The following is a 19,717-nucleotide window of genomic DNA, read 5'->3' on the forward strand; positions in this document are numbered from 1 at the left end:
TAATCAGTGTTTGATAAAGACCTCTGTTTAGCTCACTGACGGCAGAGGAAGCCGACGTCTTAAATTTAAATGAGCAGCACTGAGGGAATTCAAGAGCAGGGAGTCATTTCAAATTGCACTTCTTCAGCTAAAACCAGACAGAAACAGAACGCTACGAAGAAAACACCATGATCATTTAAAAACTTGGGGAGGATGGGGAGATGTCAGTGCCGTCTTGCATATATCTCTCCATAATCAGGCCAAAATAAGGAATATTTATGACATTTTTGCAGAAATTATATTATGTTGCTTCGTGCACATTTCACTGCAGTTTCAAAGTGAAATGTCAAGTGGGAAGTGCTAAAAGAGGTGTTAAATTTTCTCGGAAACAGATAAATGTGACTGTGGCAATGTTTTATTACACCCTTTCATGCAAGTATTTCCACAGCTATGGAGATCACATGGCCAATGAATGGCACTAGAATGTTCATGCTTTATCGTGTTTAAAATTGACATGCCTGATGAAACTAACCAATAAAGAAAGAGTTATAGAAAAGAAAATGCATGCTGAAGCAAAGTACACATGGAAAGCGATACATATGGAGACAGACATGTGACTGAAACTAAAAGACAATGATGTGCCAACTATACCTAACCAGACAAGTGGGAGCAATCTTTTGTATTGTGTGTTGTTCACTATTGATTTGTGTGTTATTACAGAATGTTTGTTATGAACTCAATTCTTACACATTTTTAAATTAAAAATCTTTAGGGCGTCTGTCTATGAAAGATGTGGGTTGTCAAGCATACAGTTAGGTCTATAAATATGTGGACATAATTCTAACATTATTGGCTCTATACTCCAACAAAATGGATTCAAAATGAAGCAAACAAGATGTGCTTTAAATGCAGACTGTCAGCTTTAATTTGAGGGTATTTACATCCAAATCAGGTGAACGCTCTGGGAATTAAAAAAGGTTGCACATGTGCCTCCAACTTGTTAAGGGACCAAAAGTAATTAGACATTTGGCTTCTAAGCTGTTCCATGGCCAGGTCTGTGTTATTCCCTCATCATCCCAATTACAATGAGCAGATAAAAGGTCCAGAGTTCCCTTCAAATGTGCTATTTGCATTTGGAATCTGTTATTGTCAACTTTCAAGAGGAGATCTAAAATGCTGTCACTATCAGTCAAGCAAGCCATCATTAGGCTGAAAAAAACAAAACAAACCCATCAGAGAGATAGCAACAACCTTAGCTGTGGCCAAAACAACTGTTTCATCTTAAAATGAAAGAACACGCCAGTGAGCTCAGCAACACCAAACGACCTGGAAGACCATGGAAACAACTGTGGTGGATGACCAAAGAATTTTTTCCCTGGTGAAGATGATACCCTTCACAACAGTTGGCCAGATCAAAAACACTCTCCAGGAGGTAGGTGTATTTGTGTCAGAGTCAAAAATCAAGAGAAAAAGAAAACACCACAGTGAATAAGTTCACCACAAGATGTAAACCATTGGTGAGCCTAAAAAACAGGAAGGCCAGATTAGAGTTCTAAAAAAGCCTTCACAGTGCTGGAACAACATCGTATGGACAGATAAGATCAAGATCAACTTGTACCAGAGTGTTGGAAAGAAAAGAGTAAGGAGAAGGAAAGGAACTGCTCATGATTTTAAGTAGTGAAGCATGATGGTGGTAGTGTCATGGCATTTGCTTGTATGCTTGTCAATGGAACTGGCTCACTTGTATTTATGGATGATGTGACTGCTGACAAAAGCAGTGGGATGAATTCACTTCACAGTGCAGATAGAGAATGACCCAAAGCATACTGCAAAAGCAACCAAAGAGTTTTTGAAGGGAAAGAAGTAGAATGTTATGCAATGGCCAAGTCAATCACCTGACCTGAATCTGATTAAGCATGCATTTCACTTTCTGAAGACAAAACTGAAGGGGAAATGCCCCAAGAACAAGTAGGAACTGAAGACAGTTGCTTTAGAGGCCTGACAGAGCATCACCAGGAATGAAACCCAGTGTCTGGTGATATCTAAGCGTTCCAGACTGTAACTGACTGCAAAGAATTTGCAACCAAGAATTAAAAAGTGAAAGTTTGATTTATGATTATCATTCTGTCCAATTACTTTTAGACCCTTAACAAGTGTGAGGTACAAATACAAACTGTTGAAATTTCTACAGCGTTCATCTGATTTGGATGTAAATATCCTCAAATTAAAGCTGACAGTTTGTAGTTAAAACTCATCTTGGTCGTTTCATTTTAAATTGAATTGTGTTGGTGTATAGAGCCAAAAATGTTACAATTTTGTCGATGTCTAAATATTTATGGACTTAACTGTATAATTATTACGCAGTTATTATATATATATATATATATATATATATATATATATATATATATATATATATATATATATATATATATATATATATACATATATATATATATATATATATATATATATATATATATATATATATATATATATATATATATATATATATATACATATATTATTAACTGCACAACGCTGTTCCTTTGGCTACTTTGGGACTGTTGAAACAAGTATTGTTAGCTAACTGTTAGCCAACCATACCAATGGTACATGTACTTTTGTGAGGAGTGTAAAAACGATAGAAAACGACTCATTACATTAAAATTATGTTTTTTTTTATGAATGTAAAATTAAGTGGACCTCAGACAACATTACACAACTAAAAAACAGGCAGTTCATGAACTCTTTAAGGTATGTAGAATGTATGTGTATATGATGATGCTGCAAGTTAAGAAAACGTGCAAATAAAGAAACACTTAACTAGACAGAGCATCTTCATCAGTTTGACAACACACAAGAACGCAAATTCTCATAAAACTTGCAAACATAAAAACACACTGCTAATAAATCAGATCACAACAGATACAGTATACATTGGGGGACAGCAAAAACGTGATGAACCTGACTGTTTCCTTTTATTTACAGAGCTATTGTTGGAGATCTGAGAAGTGAGTTTTTGTTTATTTTTAGTTCAAGAGTAGTTCCTAATAACATGACATTTCATATAACATTAATTGTGCAGTTCGTCAGATTATTAGGGCTAAAAATACACAAACAGCAAGGAACTGTACTATCAGGAAAAAAAAAAAGACTTCTACACAGGAAGCAGCCGTGTTTGTCACTTTCTTTTCAGCGACACATTTCCACTGTGGTCTGCGCTATTTGCAGCATGTTAATATATTTGCATGTCTTGTGAGAATGTGTGTGTTGTCAAATTAATGAGAATGTTTTCATAGTTTGTTAGGGTGTTGCTATCCATGAACTTGATTAACTTGATTTATCTTAGCCACCGTAGTATACAGCTAATATGCAAACTAATAAGAAACTTATACATCCCTATCATTATGATTTAACAAGCTGTTTTTAACAGACAACAAATAATTGTTCCAGGAACCGGAAGGATATAACTAATAATCTTTTATGTAATCATAAATGGAATGATAAGTTTGCTTGTGTTTTTCTAACTCTAGAGTTAATTTGGACTAAAAACTGTAGTGAATTGTATATATATGGTTTAGTTTGAGGCCTGATTTTCTAACAAGCCTGGGTTGATCTAGAGTGTCAGACACAATGTTTCCTGTCTCAGACTCAGGACAGGAGCAGGTAGAAATAAACCAGGCCATCTGCATGCTCATCCTCTCCCGGGGCCTTTCTACCCATGAATCCTCCCACCTCCCTCCATATGGCGAGTGTCTGTGAGCGTGTGTGAGAAGGTATGTCTGTACCTTCCCTCCAGGGGGCCGGGGGATGCCCACAAACAGGTGATCCAGGAAGTTGGCGCTGCGCCCCAGACCGAGCACGGTGTAGGGCAGCTGGAGAGCCAGATGAGCAGACTGGCTGAGCTGCCCCGCTGCAGAGACAAACAGAGAAAAAAAATGACATGTAACATGTAATTGTAGGAGCCAAATTGTATGAGTGGGATGCGGAATGGAGGAGTGAAAGGTAAAAGAGAGTCGAGTATACAGCCGAGTACAAGGAGGAGAGAACCGTAAGGAGGAAAACAGAACAGGTGAGGGAGGACAAGATGAAAGAGGAGAAAACAGAAGAATTAGAGTCATCCATAAATAAGGCTTGTTGTTATAAGCTTTCTCAGCATATGCAGAACTTAATTATGTACATATGAAGTTAATTATGAGTTAATTATACTCATTTGAAAAGAGTTTTGAACTCAGTGTTGTAGGTAATAATTTAATTAAATACTGCACCTCATTACTTCAACTTAAATGGAGTAAGTTCACACTACTCATATAGATTTTTTTTACTCAAATGGTTTGTAGCAATTGGGTTTTACAGGACTCCGTTAGTTTAAGTTCTCTTCATTTATTGGGTTTTACTGTGCTCAATTTGCTTAATTTACTCAAATGTATTAAGTTCACAGTAGTAGTTAGGATTAGTTTTTGGTTTGTTGAGGTTGAGGTTTGTCTTAGATACATATAAATGAATATGAGTGATAACAGTTCATAAAGGGTTATATAAAGATATTTGGTAACACTTTAGTATGGGCACTAACTTTCACTTTTAACTACACAAAAAAATCTGTTAAATAAAAAGTCTTTGTGTTTTGTGATTTCAGTATATTTACTGTTGTGAATTGCATTATGGAACCTGGATTTCTGCTCTGTTGAATTTTGATCTAGAAAATATGACTCTACAGTTGACTTTTACTGACATTTTAGTAGTTTGAAATAATATAATGTTGAAGAAATAATATGCAGAGAAATAAATCGGGGAAAATAATAGAAAATGTACTAGCAGCTTATTACAAGGATTTTGTACCGTAATATACAGTACAACACCAACCCAGATAATATATCACTTTAACACAATGGTCTCAAACTCAATTCATGGACGGCTGCAGCTCTGCGTAGTTTAGCTCCAACCACCTAGTTATATTGATTAGTTTGATCAGTTGTGTTTGATTAGGGTTGAAGCAAAACTGTGCAGAGCTGCGGTCCTCCAGCAATCCAGTTTGAGACCTATTAAAAATGTCAATAAAAGTCGCTTTTTAAAACTTTATTTATGGTAGTAAAAAGTACAAAAAGATCAAGGTCTCATAATGCAATTGAAAAGCATAACTAAACGGGGACGCATAAAAATTAGAAACATGAATCACAATATATGGAAAATTAATAATTATTAATTTACGGATATTTACTTACTACAAAAAGCATTCTTCTACGTGACTATATTCTACCTCCCTTAATCTAATCACATTTTTAAACTTAACCACAACCACTATACTAAATAGGGGTGTCAAAATTAATTGTTTTTTTGGGTGCACCACGATGCAGACGCGGACAATTCGGTATCGGTTCAGTAATAATCATAACTGGTTATTATGTACTGAAGTCATTTATCTCATATGCGCAATGTCACCGTAGCTTACTATGGCGAGGGAGCTGAGCGCGAGTATTTACAATGCTCCAACTACTTAAAAACAGAAACTGCACAATTTGACTGCGTGTGTGTTTGCTGGATCAGTCTTTCACTGACACTTACAGCAGAAGCCCCTATTTCACTGTGACTGAGAGAATGAAAGTAAACTCCATTTCTCCCGCTCTTACTGTGGCCTATTGACCTGCTGGCATGACTTTTCCTCTCTACTCGGCTGTTACATCGATACTTCTGGATACAGACACGAGCGCGTGTCAGCAGAGTTTTCTCCACCGTGTGGAAAATGGATCAGCTATAATTGCCACTGCCGTTTATCAGTGTCACTTATCTGTGAAGAGTGCCAGCGCATAAGAGCCAATCGCAGCCCTTTCTGTTGAGCGTGTGACCAATCAAATAGAATGTACGAAAGAACTTGCTAGAAAAGGCTCAGAAAGCGAGTGCGATATTTATATTTGTTTATTTGCTATTAGTGCTCATGTTGTTTAAAGGTACAGCTTATATATCTGACTGTATTAAAGGAAAAAATTGTATTACAAATAGTATATAAATATATTTATACATTTTAATACAAAAATTGCTGTGCTGTGAAGAAAATATCAAATAGTGCGGAAAGCACCTTCAATTCACTGTGATATCAAATTGAACCGAATTGACGGCATGATAATCACAAACGAACCGTGAGACCAGTGTAAGTTCACACATCTAAATACTATGAAGCAGTAAATAAGAGTTTCATGAGGTAAAATTTGTTGTTAATAGATAACGTGATCCCCACGCTAAAGTATTACTATATACATTTCTCACAAAACCTCATCACTTCAGCAGACATTTATTATCCCACTGAAGTATGATTTAGTTTTATGGAGGGATGCATTTTTTTAGGTTTCAAAAAGAAGAATCAGAATATGTTTAACATTATTTTAACACAACTGCTCCTTTAATCACTAACCTGTCCCTATCTTGCTACATGTATTTTTAAAGCTACAGTATAATCAGCAAATTGGTTCCTAAAATCTCATTTTTAATGATTCTGGATGCAGAAGGATGCTTAAACTGAATCTGAACTAACTGATGGAGCACTTTATGCGTGTCCTGCTGAAGCGAGTGCTCACAGTCCCCGACCGGGGAAAGGTCAGTCCATTGCTCATGTGTCATGTGTCCGGCTTAATGATGCCATTAAAGAGAAGAACAATTAGATGTGTATAAGCTGATTTCCCATTACACATCAGAGAGAAAAGAAAGAGAGAGAGGCAGAACAGGGGTGTCCTAATAACTTCCCTCTTGGCACATAATAGCGGTCCAGGAATTCTGGATGCAGACTGAGGATCAATTAGACTGATGGAAAAAGGAGAGTGAGTCTTGCTGACCAGGAAAAGAACTTCAGCTCATATAATACAAAACATGAATGATATCATAGTCTTGCTCTAGTGGTGAAACACATAATGCTGGTTTTTTCATCTGCAGTATATTTTCCATTATCAATTAGTTAGTGTGTTAGTCAGTGAACTGCTTAATGTTTGAATTGTTTTTTAAAATAGTTTTTAAAAGGACTCTTTTAAGAAATTATGAAAAAGTAAAGATGTCATAGAATGGTATGTGGCTGGTATGTATTAGTTGAAAATTATTATTATTATTATTTTTTAATGAAATTACCCCTAGAAAAGAGAGCTCCATTTTAACCATATTTGGAATGGTCATTGGAATATTGTAATATCAAGGATCTCTGCTCCAACACTTCCCGGTTAATCAGATCTTGCTCTCTCTCTCTCATACACGCATACATACGCACACACACAAATGTGTTTCAAATAATCATACTTCATTTGCCAACAAAATATTTTAAGAAACTAATCAGATGGCTTGCATAAGAGAGGTTTAATTCAATTCAATTCAGCTTTATTTGTATAGCGCTTTTACAATGTAGATTGTGTCAAAGCTGCTTCACATAAATGGTCATAGTAACTGGAACAGTGTAGTTCAGTTTTTAGTGTTTAAGTTCAGTTCAGTTCAGTTCAGTTTAGCTCGGTTCAGTGTGATTTAATCATTACTGAGAGTTCAAACACTGAAGAGCACATTCATCGATGCGTAGCTCTACCAATCCTGAACCATGCGAGCCAGTGGCGACAGCGGAGAGGGAAAAAAAAACTTCACCTGATGGGAGTGAAGAAAAAAAACCTTGAGAGAACCAGACACAGTTCGGCACGACCATTTTAATTTCTCCGCTGGCCAAAAGTCTTGTGCAGAGCTTCAGTCACCGTTTAAGTCTGGTATACACGTTGAGTGATCAGCGGGATGCACGCCGCCTGCCTTGCAAGTAGCCGTGCATTTATACTTCTGCATGCTGATTGTGTTGCTCTGCAATAACACTTCCGAAGCGCTAGCTGGCAGTGAGGTTTTTATGTTACTCTGTGTCTTGCTTCTTGCAGGTGTTTTGCTATTTCTGAACGCAACCTTAATGTACAAGTAGCTAAAACTCGCTCATTCAGAGGCAGGAACCGGCGAATGCGTAACAACTTTGATTAAACACACAAAAAAAAAAAATTCCATCTGGAGCTCCTTCATGGGACTTGACACTTGTAAACACTGGCTAGTGTACGTGTAGTTCGTTTTTTAAAAGAGGTGCGTATCAGCGTCGGTATTAGCCATGGCGACCATGACAAGGCACTTCCTTTCAGCACTTACTGTATTTTAGCTAAAAGGAGTGAGTGAGATATCTTTATGCCACCAGTGTAACCTATTTTGTCGTTGTTATGTAACCTAAGCTGTGTTGCAGATGAAATATGAGCTAAATTAGAATTACATTTTGATAAATAAGTGTAATATAATACGTTTACTATAAGGTTAGGTGAATTCAAATATAATGGTGAAAATGTTGTAATCTCACTAAGAAAAATGTCCAATCACACAGAGCCTGGGAGATTTTACATTCATAGGATTTACATAAGAACAAGAAAACAATGTTAATAAAGGCTCATGGACTGTCATTTCCATGTATTGAACCCTTATTTTTATGCATAAGTATATGCAGATATGCAAACTTTTATTATATGGCACCTCTAAAGCCACACTTTTTATAGACCATTTCTCTGCGTGAGGTTTTAAAACCCCATTATGGGTGATGTAAAGAACATAATTTATTAATCTGCCTTTAGATTGTATTTTATTTATAATAAAACCAAAAACAATTATGAATTCTATATTAAAATATTATCTTAATTTATATTTGAAAAAAACTTAGATTTTCCACAGGCCCTGTAACACCTTTATGTCCCCAAACCCAGAATGAAAACCTCTCATATATAATGTTGTTTGGCAGCATCCACAAAACAAAAGAGGATTGAGATTCAGCTAGTCAAGCACAAGGTGCAGGACAACCTAATAGAGCTGTAGCTCACCTCCTACACATGCACACACGCACACACACCTACACCTACTCACACACTCACTCAACCACAGTCCGCACAAGTGCAAGGGCAAATCTTCTCTCTAACTACAGCTGTAGGACCATTTCACTAGAGCATGTACTCTAATGCATGCAAGGCAAAAAGGCAGAGAGAAAATAGCTTCGATCTGACAAGACAACAGACAGGTGGAAAGCACTCTGGAGAGAGCGTAGGGGGAAAAAAAGAAAAATGGTTTACAACTCTTTCTGTCTCTGACTTTAAAAAACGTATCTGCAAACCACAATATATAGTTCATAAAGAGACAGAGGCTGCTTTAATGTTGGCACAAAAAAAATCTGATTTTTTTTATCTTACATCTGACTAAGATTAGCACTTGTTGCACAGGTGTACACACAAAAATCTTGGGGAAAAATCTGCACAAGATTCCATTTACTCCACATCTGTTCATAAACATGGTTTTAAATCAGTTACATATACAATATCAGAATATCTGAGCTGTGTCTAAACATCTATATCTGATTCTCTGTGAACTTTAAATGTCGTATTATGAAGCACATATTCCTGTGCAGTACTGTATGTGCTCGCACAATTGAGATGAAAACTTTATATTAGTATTAAATTGAACACATAAAGAAACATTCAGGACTATAGAAACCTGCTCTCAACCTCTGCCCTTTGAATTGCATGAATAAACCAGCTTTGCTCCTGAACGCTACATTATATTTCACTGAAATGAGCAGATAACTTCACTGGTTTGGTAAAAACTCACAGCTTGTACAGGTCATTCAGATACACTATCTTTTATGAATAAATTCAGACACACAATCTATTTATATACTGAACATCTGTTCAAGACGCAGGTTCATCAGAGATGTTTTACAGACTCAATGGCTACATTAACATGCACCCAAATAATCCATTTATCATCAGACAGACTGTTCAATCGGATTCAAAATGGTTCATGTAAACACCTTTATCCATCACATAATATATTACACAAAAACCCTAAACAGGGACATTTTTGCACCAATATCTTGAATTGTAGGAGGTATAGATTACTGTATTGTGTAGTCTTAATCATTCAGTCAGCTATTGCCCTGCATTATGACCAGCACCAATCAACTGTATGAAATGAAAGATGAGGTCAGGGGTAGGTGCATTAACTGCATCAAAAACAAACACATGCACTTCACTCATGTTTGAAAAAACAAACACTTTCTTTGTGTAATTTTTTTTTTTGATTGTTTAACTAATTAACTCTGTTAACACATTAAAATTACAATAAACTAGTTTACAGTGAAAGTAAACAGGTGCTAAAAAAAAGGAGATCAGATCTGCAGTGTAAGCAACGCCAGAAAGAAAACGAAGCATATTAGAATAGTAGATTTTGAGTCCATGCTCTCACCCTAAACCCAACTGCCAAGATCATCTCCCCAAGCAAACCTGTTTGGTAAATGATCTCGGGTCGAACGTCGCTATAGAAACCATTCTTTGCCCTGTCGATTGGGCGCTTGTGGAGCGATAAAAGGAACAAATGGTGGCGATGCTGCCTGGGCCGGAGGGATTAGAGAGGTTAGAGAGGAACAACCACTCGCCGGGCCAAAATGGCGGCTTGATCCAGACACTGATTTGTGTGTAGCGACACGTGTCTGCTCTGAGGGAGATAAGTGGAGTCTTCCAGAGGCCCCCAGCAGCATTTCCCATCTTATCACGCTACCGTCACAAAAAGCAGCAGAGCAAAAAAAAAAAGGCCACTCAAAGCCAGAATGGCATCGAGTGTGGAAGGAGAGGATGTGAAAGAACGTAGAACAACTGATTGACACAAAAGACAGATATTTTTAAAGTTATATTTTAGTAACTTAGAACTCACAAAGAGTTCAGTGTTACATTTTAGTCAATCTCACCAGAAAGAATTCTAGACATGAATACCTGAATGATTTTCTGCAAAGAGAGAGAGAAATAAATGTGAATAGGCCTTTACTACTCTTCAGCTCAAATGCATATTATATGAAACTATGCTGTTTTACCTGTTTTACTCAGACTGGGTTTGGTGCAGTAGGACTGGTGGGTTACATATATTTATATTACTTTGATATATTTATATTATAGTTATGGTAGGAAAAGTACAAAATATATTCACGGAACATAATCTTTACGTTATATTCTAATGATATTTGGCATTAAAAAAAATCTATCATTTTGACCTGTACGATGCACGTTTTGATATTGCCAAAAATATACCATTACTTCTTGTGGTCCAGGGTGACATAAATCCAAAAATGTATTCAAAAAAAAAAAAAAAAAAAAGATAAAAAAGAGTAACACTTTATTTTGAAGGTCCCCTATAGTCATGTGTTGGACTTGCAAGTACAGCACAGGCCAACCTGTGTTAAACAGGTTACAAATCTCGTTACAATTATCCAGTGAGAGTTAGATGACACAAGTTCACTTGCAAAGTTAACAGAATATTTAAAGGAGACAATGAACTCTAATATGACTGAGACTTACTGATAAATAGAAAAAATAAGATATCCAGAGTACAGCTGCACAATTAATCAATAAATGATCATGATCTTGATTCGAACCTACTGTACACACGATCTTAATCTAGCATCTCTACAATTCAGCCAATTATATTTTTAAGTTCAGGAGAAGAATAAAGAAGGTCAAACAAGTCTTCTCATTGTTTTATATACGTTTCTTTGTAACATGGACACCTACAAATAGTTTTGAAAAAGTTACATACTATATTTATAAGGTTTAATTAACCCAAAAATGACTATTCTGCCTTAATGCAATGATGTATTCATGTCCACGAAATGACACATGAGCTGACACACTGTTTACTACTGCAAAGACGTGTGCGTGCCCGCAAATGAGTGAACAGAACCTGCATAGGCTGTGAATAACAGGTAATAAAGTTGTAAATAACATCATTTTAAGTCACTATAACTACTCTAGCCTTTATAATGTTGAATATAATGTAAGCAGGAATCTGACAAATGTTTCATTTTACCAGTGAAAAAAATGGCCTAATAGTGTTGTCAGTGACAGATTGCATGCATGTGTCCCAAACACAATAATTCAACTTCAGAATTATTAATAGCATTCTGATGTCATCGCTTTACTGTGAATTAGTGACCAGGGCATATTTAAAGTCCGTTCATATTAACCTTTATTTTGCATCTACAGAATCGTGAGAAAATCGTGCTCTTAATTTTAAGCCAAAAAATTGGGAATCTCATTTTAGCCAGAATCATACAGCCCAACTCCAGAGTTATGTTGTGATTTACATCTGTGTTTATATATTAACAATAATTACTAATGCCTGGCCAGCACACAGCCCTGTTTATCACACAAATAGAGTTTCTCTGAATCTTCAATCTTGTAAGATCGAGACAGAAATAGAGCAAGCAAGAGTGGTAATTATAGAAGAAAGAACCGCATTAGGTCAGATATGTCTCTCTTTCTTTCTCTCTATATATGTGCACTGAACATAATGAAAGGATTTCAAGCTGTCCTAATGGAAAAAAAAAGAAGGCGTTCAGATCAATTACAGAGAAACGAGGCTCCAACAAAGGTCATTATCGCAGTCGTTGCCTCTATCGCTCTTCATGGGGAGGAAGCAGATGATACGGTGTACGCGATGAGTGTGAATGTGCTCTCGTTGTGATTTTGATGGATTGGAGTGATATGAAGAGACTGAGAGGAGGAAACACAAGCAGAGATCCCCGTCTTTTCATAAAGATATATGTATTCGTGGTCATATCTAAAGGCTGTGTGATTAAAGTGTTATCCGATCACAGGAGAACACTGGGTAAAAAAGACAGCAGGAACGAGCTGTGATAATCCTGTTGGCTTGTGAATGTGTGGGCTCTATATTTGCTCTGGGAGATTCGGAGAAGGACAAAAGCTGTGATCAATACTAATCGTAGCTCTCGCTCCAGCTGCGGGCTAAAGCACACTTCACGACACATGTGCGAGACTGTGAATAGAGAGAGGAAGATGGTCATTGGACTCGAGAGACATTCGACTTGTAATGTGGATCAAGTAAATGTGGGTGAGAGACAGCTTTTACGGGCATTTTGAGAATCAGCAAGCACACATGCGGAATCTGTGGCTTCGGGATTTCAAAGAAGCAATTCTACAGGACTGCGTTATTTATTTTTCACAAAGTTCTAGTTTCATGCACACACATTCACGTCTCCCTTAAAATGCATAAGACTCCAACTTTAGATTAATACAAATGATTAAACTCTACAAAGTGTCTGTGTGCATATACAGTTAAAGTCAGAATTATTAGCCTTCTTTTCTCTATCAAATATTTCCCAAATAATGTTTAACAGAGCAAGGAATTTTTTGTTGTATTTCATATATTTTTTTTCTTCTGGTCAATTGTGTAGAGAACAAACCACTGATATACAATGGTATACTATATACCACATGGCATGTCTAAAACAGACCAGAGGAAGTGAAATCACTTGGAGCAAGTCACATGCAATTTTTTTTCATGAACTTTACAGTCTGTTAAGACTTTTTAGTGCTGATGTTACAAAGTTGACCAGAACAGCAACAGACACAAAATGTGTTTTTTTTACCACTGAAATATAAAATTTTACAAAAATAAATTTTTTATGCAAAAGCTTTTTTACGTAGTAGACTACATAAAAAAATGGCTTAATTATTAAAAATTAAAAACAATAATTTAAGCTAAACATATGACTTAAGAGGCATTGACAGTGTAAAATAGGTATAGACTTAAAATGTTATATTTTCCAAATGTCCTTAATTAATATTATAATTCGTTCATTCATTTTCTTGTCAGCTTGTCCCTTTATTAATCCGGGGTCGCCACAGCGGAATGAACCGCCAACTTATCCAGCAAGTTTTTACGCAGCGGATGCCCTTCCAGCCGCAACCCATCTCTGGGAAACATCCACACACAGTCATTCACACACACACACACACACAAACACACACTATGGACAATTTAGCCTATCCAATTCACCTGTACCGCATGTCTTTGGACTGTGGGGGAAACCGGAGCACCTGGAGGAAACCCACACAAATGCAGGGAGAACATGCAAACTCCACACAAAAATGCCAACTGAGCGGAGGTTCGAACCAGCAACCCAGCGACCTTCTTGCTGTGAGGCCAACGTGCTACCCATTGCGCCACTGCGTCGCCTAATGTTATAATATATTAATTAATTAATATTATAATATTTTCATTAATATTGTAATAATATTATAACGTTATAACTGTTGCATATATCTTTTCATAGGACAACACTGCAGAAATTACTCTTTGACACAATGATAAGTAGTCATTGTAAAGTGTGTATAGCAGTGTAAATTTATTGTCCTCTCAAAATAACTACAAATACAGCCAATAATAGCTGAACCCCAGGAAACAAAAGTGAGTACACCCCTAAGTGAAAATGTTAAAATTGAGCACCATTAGTCATTTTTCTTCCCCTGTGTCATGTAACTCATAAGTGTCACACTGTTTTGGGTATCCACAGATAGCAGGTGAGTTTAGTTTGGTATAAAAGCTCTTCCACTCTCTCAACCAGGCCACTGAAAGTTCAACATGGCACCTCATGGCAAACAACTCTCAGAAGACCTGAAAAACTAAGTGTTGCCTTACATAAAGATGGCCTAGGCTATAAGATGATAGCCAACACTCTGAAACTGTGCTGCAGCACAGTGATCAAGAACATTCAGTGCTTTAAGAGGTCAGCCTGTCAGTGCTCAGACCATACGCCGCACACTGCATCAAATTAGTCTGCATGATTGTGGTCCTAGAAGGAAACCTCTTCTAAAGACGATGCAAGAAAGCTTGCAAACAATTTGCGACAGACATGCAAACTAAGGACCAGGATTACTGGAACCATGTCCAGTGGTCTCAGACCAAGATGAACCCATTTGGTTCAGATGACGTCAAGTGTGTGTGTGGCGGCAACCAGGTGAGGAGTACAAAGACAAGTGTGTCTTGCCTACCATTAAACATGGTGGTGGCAGTGTCATGTTCTGGGGCTGCATGAGTGCTGCTGGCATTGGGGAGCTACATTTCATTGAGGGAAACATGAACTCTAACATGTACTTTGACATACTGAAGCAGATCCCTCATGAAACTGGACTGTATAGCAATGTTCCAGTATGATAATGACCCCAAACACACCTCCAGGATGACCACTGGCTTGCTAAAGAGGCTGAGGGTGTAGCTGATGGAATGGCCAAGCATGTCTCCAGACATAAACCCCATAGAACACCTCTGGGGCATTCTGAAAAGGAAGGTAGAGGAGCATAAGTTCTCAAATGTCCACCACCTCCATGATGTTGTGATGGAGGAGTGGAAGATAATTTCAGTGGCAGCCTGTGAAGCTCTGGTCAACTCCATGCCCAAGAAAGTTAAAACCATGCTGGAAAATGAAGGTGTCCACACAAAATATTGACATTTCACATTTTCACTTAGGGGTGTACTCACTTATGTTGCCAGGGGTTCAGCTATTATTGGCTGTATTTGTAGTTATTTTGAGAGGACAATAATTTACACTGCTATACACACTTTACACTGACTACTATTCATTGTGTCAAAGAGTAATATCTGCAGTGTTGCCCTATGAAAAGATATAAATAAATATTTGCAGAAATGGGAGGGGTGTACTCACTTTTGTGACATACTATATATATATATATATATATATATATATATATATATATATATATATATATATATATATATATATATATATATATATATATATTTAGACGGCACAACCCATACACTATACATGCAATGCTAAAAACACCCACATATATGGGTATATATTAAAATAACTTATTTTTCATCTTTAGAATGAAAAAGAACATCTTTATTCATAGCCACTCACTACTGGGATCTTGTTGAGATTTTAAATGTGGTTTAAGGATAATGTGAAAATAATTTGGAAATGTGGTTAGTACAAATTCAGAGAGCACAAGTCAAATTGCTACCATTTCAGAGATAAATGTCTTCATTTGAAGTAATATTATATGCCATAATGAGCACTTAAAATGAAAAGTTGAATTTTCATGTCCTCCTCTAATAGCAGAAATAATCAAATAAATATCTTAGTGACGATTTATTTAGCATGAAGATTCATTTGTAAACCAAGTCTAAAAGTGAAAATAAAAATGAAATGAAAACATTAAGCATAGAAAAAAGCAAATGAAAACAGTAATGAGTCCTTTAAAACTAAACAAAGGCATGGCTAAACGTGCACATTAACACTTGTTTGTGAGACAACTGTTATTTAAATTTCAGTAAAAGCTGCAAAAAATCCAAACAAAAAAGCTATTAACTGATACGAAAAAACAACAATTAGATGTTCTCACAATGCTAATTAAGTTTCAAAAACTATTTTCAGCCTAAAATGAAAACTAGCCACAGATGGTAGAAATCTTAACTCAATTTAGCACACTTGCTCAAATTGAAATGCGTACATTATCTCCTATGCAAAAAAGTCATCAGATTCCAGCAGATGTGTAGGACATGTAGAGTGTGTCTGTGTGTCCCTCACTGGTTCAGATTCAAAGGGGCTGTTCATTATACGCCACATTCATTTGGCTAATTAATGAGCAGCGTCTTGAACCCCATATTGATCTGCATCTACTTCTCCTCATCCTGCGTCAGTCTCTCCACTCCCTCCTCCTGTGTCTGCCTCCATACTTCACCTTTCTCTCCTCACAGTCTCTCTCTCTGTTTGCTTACAACTCTCATTCATTAACTCAGTACTGCGAGGGTCATCCCAATTATACAAGCATGAAAGCAGGACCCTCTGAAGTACCTTATCATCCTCAGATATGATTTGAGAGGATGCCTCCAAGCAGCATTTAACTACAGGCTACGTGCACAAATGGGCAAAAGCAAGAAAATGTCCATAATAAAGTTAATTATATGCAAAGCTACATTTAATACACATAAATATATATATTAGTTGTGATGTAGTGTTTTGTTTGTGCATTAATATATTTCAGTTTGCAGTGGTACACAATACAATTTAATTGGTAGACTAATGAATTCCTCACAGGATGTTTGAGTCACGCTTCTAATTAACTCAAAATTGGTCTAAAGAATATTTCTTGCTGGGAGAGAAGTTTGCTTAGGAACTGCAGGTTGCTCCTAAATTAGGCCAATTGAGAAAACACAGTGCAATTTGTTTGGTTTAGTCGAGTCGGTTCACTCCAGATAATTTAATAGCAAGATGTGGTTCTGATTTGAAGGAGAGTAATTCCAATGCTCCAGTTAAAGGAACACTCCACTTCACCAAATAAAACATTTTTACCATTTTTGAATCTATTCAGCTGATATCTGGGACTGGTGGGAGCACTTTTAGCTTAGCATAGATACTTGAATCGGATTAGACCATTAGCGACTTACTCCAAAATGACCAAAGAGTTCAGATAATTATCCTGTTCAAAGCTTGACTTTTCTGTAGGTACATGGTGTACTAAGTAAATGAAAAGTTGCTATTTTCTAGGGCAGGGGTAGGGAACCTATGCCTCGGGAGCCACATGTAGCTCTTTGACTAAAATATGTGGCTCTCCAGCTGATTTTCTTTAGTAATATTCCAGGTAAAAAAATAGAACTGTTACTAGAAATAAGTTTCCAATTGAAAATACAATTACAATTCCCTTTATATTGTATTTTATAAGGCAAAATGAAAAAGAACTCGCTTCACAATAAAAGGACAATTCAACCAATGCGCATATGTGGTGCTGTGGTTTAACTTGAATCGTGACAACAATAAAGGGCAATTTATATTTCTTACATTTCTATGGTAAATTTCTATGGTAATTTACATTTCTCTTGTAACCTCACGCATGTAAATTCAAAAATTCATAAGTTGCAATGGCAAAAAGAAAAAAATCAGAAAATTGTCCTTTCTTTATACATTAAGATGCGTCATGTTTGTTTATTTTTAAGCTGTGCATGGACATAAATAATAGTGAAGGTTTTGTTATATACACACACCCCATTTGGCTCTTTTGCTCTCAACGAATTTGATAAAAAATCTGAAATGGCTCTTTGATGAAAAAAGGTTCCTGACCCCTGTTCTAGAGTGATATGACAAGGAATTAAAATACCTATATTTCAGTGATATGACTAGGAACTTGAACCTTAAATACCTCTTTTGCACAATATTCACCTTTAATACCTCTCTTGCACAATATCCTGAAAAACATTGCTCAGTCTCAAGCAAAAGTACTTGTTCAGCCTGTCTTATGTATATAGTTAAGTATCTTGTAGTACTGTATATGTTAGATATGCGTAGGCTTTTTTAAAAACAGCTCTTATGTCCAGTGTTGTGTTTGTATTTATGATTAATTTATGTAGCAACGTGGTCCTGCAGGACATGACATTTAGTTCCTCTGTACTGTATGTCCACACATGTAGCGGAATGAGAATAGAGTGGTGGAACTATGACGTTAATTTGTATGCAAAAACCCAGAAGTCAGTTAGCATTTTAGCAGTTACGGTTCCCTTGTCCCAAAGTTAATCCTAAAGTTAATGGGTTTTTGAACTGGATTTCGATTAAATCACTTAAATAATGTTTGTGGCTTACACAAACTCAAGATACTGTCACATTTTATTCTACTACATAAAACACATCAGTTACATCACACTCTTGATTTTTTAAACTATTAACGCTTTTTTAAAAAGACAGTTGCTTTTAAGTTGCTAAATTGGACTATACGTAAGTGGTGTCGGAGACATTACACGTCATGGAGCTGAACTGGTCTGAAACGCAGCCCGCTTGCATTGGACATTTGGATGTGTCTGTTATTTAAGTATTTTCATAAATAGTATTTTATGGTTTGTAGTATTTTTCTAATTGGGAATTCACATTGTTTGTAGATAATGCCTTAGTGCTGCCTGTCTCTTTCCTGCTCTCATTAATGCAAATGTGTGAATAAATGTGTAAAAATACATACATATTAACTGTCATTTTAACTTGATCAATTGATTTTTCATAATTTTTTTTCTTCATCATGGGAGTAAATATGTCATAACATATTTACTCCTTAAAATGTATAGCATAAGTGACTGTAAAGGCTGCTTTTCACAGTACTTCATGACTAAAAAAATTAATATCAAATGTTGTTTTGTGTCCATGATGGAACTTGCAGGCATATAGACTTGTCCTTCACGTCTGATTTCTGTCATCTGTTACTAAGGTAAGCGGGTTGTATTCACATGAGCGACACACTTATTAATAAACCGAGAGATTAAATTTTAGTCATGGGCTTTATTTCTAAAAATAAGCTTGAAAAGTTGTCTTTAGCAGGGTGGTGCTGACATCACTGGCGAGTGCCCCGAAGGCACTGTAGTCCGTTTATAGCCTAAGGTTAGCTTTGAAATTCTTGCATTTGGATTTAAGATCCAAAAATGCTCAAAGTTGTATTTTCGTGTGAGGGTTATCCGGTTGGTCAAAACATGTAAGTGTAATGAACAGTGTTTAAACACAGAGCTTATTATTTGTAATTCTATAGGATTTTATCTAGGGAACCAGTTTTAAGTTAGCAGTTGATTACCTTATAAGATTACGTCATAGTTCCTTCACTCTATTACTTGACTTGAACTATACACTCATTCCAGTGTCAAGTCAAAGAACTCTGCTGCCAAACTATGACCATGATAACAGAGCTCCCTTTGCAAGCAGGTGGTCACACTGGAAGTTATTTAATAGAGAAATGTTTCAGGTGCTGTGCAATATAATCTTGGTCTTAGTAGACAACGTAACTACAGAAGAGTCAAACTTGAAATAGGAAAATTATAAAAATTTTTTGGTCATTTTTGATCGAGATGCCATTGGTCTAATCTGATT

General features: G+C 36.4%; 1 protein-coding gene across 11 annotated transcripts in view; it reads right to left on the reverse strand.

Annotated features, from left to right (window-relative positions):
* itfg1 (integrin alpha FG-GAP repeat containing 1) overlaps positions 1-19,717 on the reverse strand; it is a 250,996-nt gene that overhangs the window by 21,575 nt on the left and 209,704 nt on the right. For 9 of the 11 annotated variants that reach the window (XR_015496042.1, XR_015496043.1, XR_015496044.1 and 6 more), the window contains exon 15: positions 3,771-3,895. The exons of 1 other annotated variant lie outside the window; for it this stretch is intronic. Coding sequence is in view for 1 of the 10 variants with exons in the window: in XM_087261654.1 (XP_087117780.1) it covers positions 3,771-3,895 (125 nt within the window). In the remaining 9 variants the exon portion in view is untranslated. Of the gene's footprint in view, positions 1-3,770; positions 3,896-18,877; positions 19,633-19,717 lie in introns of those variants that run through there. One more of the 11 variants, XR_015496048.1, reaches the window with a different exon arrangement.

This window comes from Danio rerio, chromosome 7 (genome assembly GCF_052040795.2).
Source record: "Danio rerio strain M-AB ecotype USA chromosome 7, GRCz13ab, whole genome shotgun sequence".
Lineage (NCBI taxonomy): Eukaryota > Metazoa > Chordata > Actinopteri > Cypriniformes > Danionidae > Danio > Danio rerio.